Consider the following 9,298-nt stretch of genomic DNA (forward strand, 5'->3'; position numbering starts at 1 on the left):
GTAGTTCCTAGGTCTGCAACTACAGGTGAAAGGGATATATTTCTCCACCCAATACCTTTTGGTGTAGACCATCGCACAAACGTTTCTTCCATATGAATATCAGCACTTGGACATGCTGTAAACTTGACGTTCTCAAAATACCAAAGTAGTTTTTTGGCTAAAGATTGTCTATCGGTATGATTCTCTATAGAAATATCCTCTTGAGATCGATATACTAACACATCCACAGAAGTATATGATGACACAATAGAATTCTCATTAGTTATCCCAACGAGTTTATCCGTACTAGGGTTTGTATGCAATGCTATCTGTGTATCCGGTTGATCAATAACTTGATTATGTTCATTCCTAGATAAAACAGGCATATCAACATCATAAGCTAACAAGCTAAGATCCAAAGACTTACCATTAGGCTCAAGTGAAACAGGCAGAATCTCTTCGTCCTTCTGAGAAGTTGATTCAGTACTGTTCTTCTCAACATGAATAGATGACGCTGAATGTTCGTGGAGTGAAAGGGAAACTTCATTAACTTTATTTTCTTCCTCACCTTCGTCGAACAGATTTCTCTCTTGTATAGGAACATGAGTTTCTTCATCTGTTCGAGAAGAAACTATAATAACCGGTTCAAAAAGAACTTCATGGAACTGTCTAAACATTTCCTTAAAAGTCATTAAACTGAGATCTTGTAATTGGGTTATCATGAACCTCCTGAGAAACAAGTGAAACTTTTTCTATCTGATTTTTTTCTTCTTTGTCAGGAAGAGATGTAGTCAAAACATCTTTAACACCCAGAGATGATAACAAAATATCTCCAGCACCTTTGGACGACGAAGTAACATGGTTATCTTTATCTTCTGGAACAGGAGCTTCTGTCTCTTTTTTGTTACCTGAAGTAGCCGAAACAACGACAGTACCATTAGAAGACGATGAATCTTCTTGAGCAGGCAAAACAATTTTGAAATTTTCGACAGTCCTCGCTTTACGAATCAGTACTTCAAGCTTCTTTAGATGGAGCGTTTCAGTTCTCTTGTAAATAAGGAGTTGGTTTTTTTTGTCTGTATAACAAAGCTTTGTCATAATGTAATCATATTCTCTAATACTTGCTGATATTTTGTGTTTAAGCTGCAGAAGATCTTCCAGAGTTACTACTATGATCAAAAACCAGAATAAGAAAACTAGTTTTTTTTTTTTTTTTTAATTGAGGGTTAGAGTTTGCGGAAGCTATGTAAGGATCTGTTTCTAGATAAGAATCTAAAAACTCTGTATCTGATACCAACTAATGTAGCACAGAACAAGATTGAAAGGGATATTTAAGTTTCATCAGAAACTTAATAAGAAAACTGATTCAAGGATCAAGATTCTAAGGTTTAAAGATTCATAATCAAATTGATAATAATAATATTGATAATAAGATGTGTTAAGATGTCCTCTCTAAACAAGAAGGCTTAGCCTTTATATAGGCTAGCATGACCGACTAAAAAGATAATAAAAGGAATTCTACCTAAACTAAGAAAGTAAAGGACTTGCAAAGCAAGTAAAATAAAACAAACGCAATGGATCAACTGTCATTGTTGATCCAGCAGGAATGGATCAACAGTCATTGTTGATCCAGCAGAAAGATGTACTACATCAATATTTGAATACGGGAGAGAATATACGGCCCATATATAATTAAATTAATAAGTATTTATAATTTTAAAAGCCTAATTCTAGTATTTGTATAGATTATACATAGTAAAAATACTCCCACCGTCCCTGTTTAGATGAAGGGATAGGTGTTTTCACAGATATTAAGAAAAAAGAAAGAGATTAAATTTTTTCCAAATCTACCCTCATTAATAATTCCAAAAGTATTAAAGTCTTTAATTTTTAATTCCTAGATTCTAGAGTAAATTTGGAATCTAGTGAATTGTTTAAGAATTTTATTTTGAAAAATTTGACCTACATAATACTTTATATTTGTATATGATTCCAAAGTAGGGATAAATCAGGAAGATTTAGGGTGAAAATATGAACACGTTCATATAATTTGGGATTTGAAAAAAACACTTCCCCTTCATCTAAAATGGGACGGAGGGAGTAATATTTTAAGGGGAGTCTGTAAAAGAACATAATTAAGAATTCTATGGTTTAAATGGGTTATATAAAAAATATATAATCATTAATCAAAAATAAGCTCTTGGAACAATGGTTAGTTCTACCTTGCGGACCCGAATTACCTGATTTCATCACTATGTTTTTAGGTTGGATTCCATCGCTTCGCAAAATTCTTTTTGGGTACTCTCTCCGTCCCTATTATAAAGGCGGAATTGAAAATTTTGTAGTCCCATTAGATAGACAGACTTTCAATTTCAAGATGGATTTTTTCATATATTGGCCTTATTTATTATAGGTAGTAATTACCACAATTAAGTTAATATTTCTAGTGTTGGAAATTGTACAAAGGATAAAACAGGAAAGATGATGGAAATGTAGGAAATCAAAAAAAAAATTCTTATTCTAAGAAAAACTCACTTCTCCGCCTATATAATAGGGACGGAGGGAGTATAATTTAATATAAAAATCAGTGACGTGGATCCGAATTAAACGATTCGATCCCTTTACGAAATTCTTTTTGAGTATAAATCAATATAAAAATCAGCAACGTAGACCTGAATTACACGATTCCTTCCCTTCGTGAAATTCTTTTTGAGTTTAAATCAATATAAAAAATCAGTGACATGGACTCGAATTACAAATATCGAATAGACTGGAATTCGGAAAATTCGTGCACAATTTGGTTGATTCAGAAAAAGAGCGAACTCAGGTCAGAGTTGCATAATTACTCGATTAATACGGGTAAAATTCGGATACATAACTATTCGTGTATAACTCGCGAATAGTACGCCAAATTACTAACTAGGCTCTAAAGTATATATTTGTTCAATATCCATGGAAACGGCATTTGGACTCGTTAGAGTCTTAAAGAATGGCAACAAAAGCATAATTGGGAGCATTTTTTGGATGACGTAGAAAAATCTTTACCATAACTTTGAAAATGACGTTTGCTTCCGGAAGAATTGCAAGTTGCCAAATAGGCCGTAAACATTTATTTTTCCCTTTTAGTTGACTTCATTTATTTTTCTATTCGATTTCCATAGAATTAGAATCATACCCTGTGATCTGTTCTACTATTGTGATATCTGCCGATGGGACTGCATTGTTGTACACTCAGTAAGGAACAATAGGGATCACTGCATTCTATTGCTTCAAGGCACAAAATAATATGCACGAGGGATACCAATTTAATATATTTGGCAAGGAGGATTGTTTTATTTCATATCGACTTGTTTAACCGTGTAACTTTATTCTTTTTTCCAAACACGGTTGTCATGTAATTATACATTTGACATGCAATTCCAAAGTTACAATTCTGTGTTTGTTACCTAGTTGATAACATATATATGTTCCATATTTCAAATTACTGAACTATATATCTCGCATGGCATCTTATCGACCTTCAACTGCGGTCATAGTGACATAATTACTTGAGCAGCGAGTTGGCCCCGAATCTGCCTTATCTGATGAAGTATACGGAGGTTCTTTCGGAGATGGACGATTAGTTTCGCTGGTAAGCATGATATCTACTTCACCCATTGTTGGCCTGTCTATTGCTCTATTTTGAACACATAGCAAACCTATTTGTATACATTTTATCACTTCTGATGGAGAATATAAATCACCCAAAGTCTCGTCCACAACCTCTGACCATTTTCCTTCTTTCCAAAGTTTCCAAGTCTGGAACACAAATTTCAAATCATGTCAGTTAATACTCCATAACTCATTAACCTACTGAAGAGTTGACGGATATAAATACTTACATGAAGCAGAAGGTTTGAAGGTTGTTCAGGATTGTAAAAGCTGTTATTTCTCTTACTGCTGACAATTTCTAGTATCAATACCCCGAAACTAAAGACATCTGACTTTTCCGAAAATTTGCCTCCCATTATATACTCTGGGGACATGTAACCACTGCATTCGATCATGAAGACACGTTACACAATGCATACAAGTAACAAAGACGAACATTTGAAATTTAAGAGAATGATTAGGGAAACATGGAGCTCACAATGTACCAACAACCCGGTTAGTTTCAGCAATAATTTGGTCACCACCAAATATCCTTGCCATTCCGAAGTCTGAAATTTTAGGCGTCAGGTTTTCATCCAATAAAATGTTACTGACATTGAGATCTCTACGAATAACTCTTAAACGAGAATCACGGTGAAGGTAAAGAAGTCCCCGAGCAATCCCTCCAACAATATTGAAGCGCTTATCCCAATCCAGTTGTGCATTCTTACTTGGGTCTGTCGCCAGTGTACGTTCATGAATTAGCCATGGTGGAAAGCTGGTTCGTACTGAATGTAACATATATGAAACATGGAACAAATTTGAAAGGAATGTTTCAAGCAGAGTTGATAGAAAAGTAGAAAAGAAACCAACCAAATAAAAATGCATCCAGGCTACCCTTGGGCATGAATTCATAAATTAACATGTATTCTTTTCCTTGAATGCCGCAACCCAACAATCTCACAAGGTTACGGTGCTGAAGTTTGGAAATCAGTACAACTTCGTTCTTGAACTCTTCAATCCCCTGTCCAGAGCTTTTAGACAGTCGTTTCACTGCTATTTCCTGCTCGTTTTGCAGTTGACCCTAGAATCCATCATCCATATAGTGATTAAAAATGTCCAGTAAGTTGGCCTCTATAGTAATCATAATCAACCGTGTGTGAAGTTACCTTATAAACTGGCCCAAACCCTCCTTCTCCCAATTTATTTTTTAAGCTGAAGTTGTTTGTAGCATTGGATAAACAAGCGAAGTTAAATACTTGCAATTCTTGTGTTTCTCCTTCTGTTTTACCATCCTTAAACGAGTTATCCGGAGTGTCGTTGTAGGTTGACTTGGATTTCATCAAATCTTTCAACACCCCATGCAGTCCTTTCAATCCTTCTGGGGGTATTCAAGAACAAGGGAAGAACGTGAGTTTACTGGTATCATCAGTCAAAAAAAATAAAAGAAGATATATCCACCTCTTTTAGTCTTGTATCTCTTGAACAGATAAATGCTGCCTAAGACGCATATGATAGTTACCACCAAAGCGAAAATAGGTATGCCGATCTTTTGAAGTGTCGCCTTCCTGACTGAGATTTTCGAAGACATGCATGGTAAGAAAAAAAATTAGAATTAAGAGTCCAATAAGAGGTGAGTCATCATTACCTGCAGTTAACTGGAGGTAATTGTTGTCGATGATCCATTTGAAAGACCAATTATTAGCAACATCATTCTTGAATGACCAATATGCCCACCCAAAAGAAGCTGAACCATAAACATCTAACTGCGCACTACCATACTTTTGATAGTCCTTCTGAGACCACTTGCCTCTGCCAAATTCGTTCACCCATTCCCCTGTATTCATTTCCAACAAAACAATATCTGACTTTTGGTATTTTATGTCGCTATGTACAAACAACTCTTCTCATCTTGAGTTGACGGAAAACTAGTTTATAAATAAGAACTTCCAATAAAATTAAGGAATAATTGGGGATACGTCCCAGGATTCCAGTTTTCGGGAATATGTCCCAGTCGTCCAAAATCCCATCCAAAACCGTTAAGTAGTCAACATTCACACACATTTGGGGTTACATATACGAATTAAAAGACAATTATACTAATACCTTTACAAGGTTCAGGAATATATTCAGAAATAAAAAATCCGAAGAAATTAGAGAGAAAGTTCAGACACGTTCACGATAAATTGACTATTTAACGGTTCCTTGACGGAAACCGTTACTTTGGCGCATATTCTGAAAAACTGGAATCCTAGGACATATCCCCAAAGTGACAGTCGATTTTGGGACAATATCCCCAATTTTCCCTAAAATTAAAGTATGTTTCTGCGAAAAAAGGCCTTACCAATAAACACCAATGGTCCATTAGCAACGTTTAGGGAGTTTATTTGAGTTTTCCTGGTAGCATATAAGTAATTGATATTCTCCTGTAGGCTCATATTGTTGAATATTGAAGGATTGAGATTATAGTAGTGCAAGTCCACCACAACGTTTGATTTGCCTCTACCAGTGTTGGCCTTATAAAGCACTGCAGGGTCTGGGTCTGCACCATTGTTGCTTATCAACTGACACATTATTACATAAGCAGTAGCTGAATGTTTCCTCACAACGTTATATCCATCATCGTAATACTTCTGTAAGGTTTTGAAAGGAACATCAGGAGAATGTGCTTCACTCAAAAGGTCAATCCCCAACAGAGCTGAATTGTTTCCGTACCTGGGAATGAAAGATGACATATATGCTCATTAGGAGCATATAAGAACACATTAAAAGTGTCCAGGCAACAGTTTAAGTTATGGTTAATTAATTCGTAAGAGATAAACATAATTTACCTGGAAGCTAGGAATTCTATAGTATCAAGGCTTTGCTGGATATTTTCTGATACTGGCCAGTCGACAGAACCATCACGACTGGAACTGTGATCCTTTCCATTTTGGGAACCCGGAGCTGCGTGAAGGTCAATTATGCATTTTAGACGAAACTCCCTGCAAAAAAAGTTAAGGTAAGTCCATTTTCAAAATAGACTAGGAACTAGGATGATAATACAATTAAGAAAGAGAGACCCACTGTGCCCATTTGAATGCATTATCTAGAGTTGCCAAACTTCCCCCAACATAAGGAGCTGGTGGATTGGGGTCTTTGGCAATCCACCACCCAACAGGAATCCTGACCGTGTTTATACCGTGCTGTCGGCTAAGAAACTGAAAGTCTTCTCGTGTAATATAGCTTTTCCTATGTTCCTGCAGTTCAAACGAAATTTTGAAACATCATTCTCCATGTCTCCATTTCATATAGAGGTTTAAACCGCACTCAAATTTTGACAACAACCGTTAAGTGTTACTTTTCATTTACAAGCAAGTAATGTATTAAAAGATAAGGGACATAGAAAATTACGGTAAGCACTTTTGTTGCATTTCTGCGTCCATGGCCATTGGAGAGCTGGAACTCTCCTTGCAAATAGTTACCAACAAAAGTCATATTAAATATAGCTGCGTTACCATCAGTAAATCCTGGCTTCCCAACATAGTCTGCTTTGAGCTCATTTTTAGAAGATGCCTAAAAATGTCAAAGATATTAAGATATGAGTTACCACAACCCGAATGGTAAGTGAGAAGTTTAAATTCCCGAGAGTAACACACCTGTAGATATCTGCCGCTAGAATGTTTAAGAATAACTCTACCAAAGCTTGATCTTTCAATAGTAAATGTTTCATTCGAAGACGGTGATTTTGATGTTGCGAAGACAGAGGCTCCTTGTCCAGCACAGGATAAAAACTTTCCTTTTACAGCACGAAACTGATATTCCAATTCAGCTACCCGCCATAACTACAAGAGAGAGTAGTTGCATGATTTCACACATCTAGGACTTACACATTTTGCTGATATGCCATACACATCTAGGACTCGTTTAACTAGATAGACGAATTCCAAGTTCCGTTTTTCACAAATATAAATCGTTATTTATAATGCATGAGATCATCAAAATTTATTTAGTAAGTCAAGTACTAATTAAGAATAGGTTAAAGATAAATTTAGAAACAAAAAATCTCAGGTTCTGTCTTAATCTAAGATATTTAAAAATTCCACCGGATATCATTCTATCCAAGGTAGAAGATAGTTTTTTTGTGGTCTCTAGAGTACTTTCATATTGAGGTTTCACGATAATATGATTTTTATTTATTTGTAATTTAACAGCTGAGTTTCACGATTAGATTTTATCAATTCACTCTGTAGTGAGAATCATTTTTAACGGTAGGCCTGTCGGTTTTGAAAAGCTTGAACATTCTCCTGCTGTTGGATCATCCGTTTTTTTTTTTTTTTTTCTGAATCGGTTTTTGGATCCGTCTGGTGGGTCTAGCCGATTTTGTACATCTAACAAAGAGATACACGAACAGTTAAATTAACGGAAAATGGTCATTTGTCCAAATATTTTTAAATCACGGTTTAAATGGACGAGTAAAAAATAATTTGGATGAAATGGCCAAAAAAAAATAGTAAGGATGAAACTGATATCATCCTTGTTTAAATTTAAAAAAAAGCAAGGATGAAACTGGATATATCCTGTGTAAATTAAAAATAAGAAAAAATATTTGAAAATGGGCACGATGAAACTGGTTACATCCTGTCTATTTTTACATTTTTGTCCATTTAAACAGTATCAAAATCTAACTGTCCATTTCACCTAAGAATTGTTGATTTTGGTCTTTTTAACCAATTTTGTGTTAAATTAAACTTTACTATAACAAGTAAAACATGGATGGAGGGAATATCCAAATTACGTGACTGTCTTACTTTGAAAGTTTCCCAAGTATCGGCTTTGTCTTGGTCGACAAACACGCCTGCACCCCCTCCGTACTTTGCACTTACATACTTATTTAAGCTCACAGATTTTAACTGAACCTCTGCTCCGTCCTGCATTATAAATTTTAATATATACAAAACCACCTAAACCGAAACAACTTAAGAAAAATCGCAAAAAATCACCCCCATAAATTAACAATACTTACAAGCATATCTCGATTGCCAATGCCATCAAATAGTGAAGGTCTCATTCATCCTTCAACAACCAACCATCCACCCAAGTTGACGCCTTTTACTTTCCCACCCTTCACTCCATCCACGGCGCACAGAGCTGAAACCAAAGAACAAACTCACGAATTAACGTAGCCAGTGTTAAAACTAAAAATAAATAAATAAACAACAACAAATTAACAATTGTGAAGAACGAAAAAGTAATTTCGATCATTACATACCAGAGTGTCCCAAGAAATGAGAAGAAACGAAAGTGAAAGCCATTTGCAAGAAACAGATTCCATGAGAAATGTTCGAGGGGAGTGGATACAAGATACAACGCTGAAAGAAAGAAACTGAACAAGACTTATATAGCAGTTTAAAGTAGCTAAAGTGCGAGTGTTAAGTAGTGTACTAATAAGAGTCAATACCTACCTGCTAGACTCAGTAGATAAAAGACCACTTTCTCGGTTTCAAAAGGATTGGCAAGGTTTTCAAATACGGATATGTTTACACAAAATTTGTTAAAAAGACCGAAGTAAATAATTCCTGGGTGAAAATGACACTTAGATTTTGATACTGTTTAAATGGCCAAAAATTAAAAAATAATAAGGATGTAAACAGTTTCATCCTGTCAATTTTCAAATACTTTTTCTTATTTTTAATTTACACAGGATGCA

At 35.3% G+C, this 9,298-nt stretch overlaps 1 protein-coding gene across 1 annotated transcript; it reads right to left on the minus strand.

Moving 5' to 3' along the window:
- Nucleotides 1-660: 660 nt before the first annotated feature.
- On the minus strand, nucleotides 661-4,952 carry LOC113290349 (G-type lectin S-receptor-like serine/threonine-protein kinase At1g11300). The gene is made up of 6 exons (XM_026539961.1): nucleotides 4,779-4,952; nucleotides 4,483-4,693; nucleotides 4,109-4,346; nucleotides 3,861-4,011; nucleotides 3,528-3,777; nucleotides 661-1,055 (listed from the first exon to the last, which is right to left on the minus strand). Exons 1-6 carry the CDS (start codon nucleotides 4,950-4,952, stop codon nucleotides 661-663), a joined length of 1,419 nt encoding a protein of 472 aa, XP_026395746.1.
- Nucleotides 4,953-9,298: the final 4,346 nt, after the last annotated feature.

Source organism: Papaver somniferum, chromosome 6 (genome assembly GCF_003573695.1).
Source record: "Papaver somniferum cultivar HN1 chromosome 6, ASM357369v1, whole genome shotgun sequence".
NCBI classification, from domain to species: Eukaryota; Viridiplantae; Streptophyta; class Magnoliopsida; order Ranunculales; family Papaveraceae; genus Papaver; species Papaver somniferum.

Coding starts and splice junctions, on each gene's coding strand:
- LOC113290349 (XM_026539961.1), bottom strand. CDS start 4,952: ATGAAATCCAAGTCAACCTACAACGACACTCCGGATAACTCGTTTAAG. Junction 4,347..4,482: donor CCTGGATGCATTTTTATTTG/GTTGGTTTCTTT, acceptor CACTGGCGACAG/ACCCAAGTAAGAATGCACAA. Junction 3,778..3,860: donor CTTCAAACCTTCTGCTTCAT/GTAAGTATTTAT, acceptor TTTGTGTTCCAG/ACTTGGAAACTTTGGAAAGA.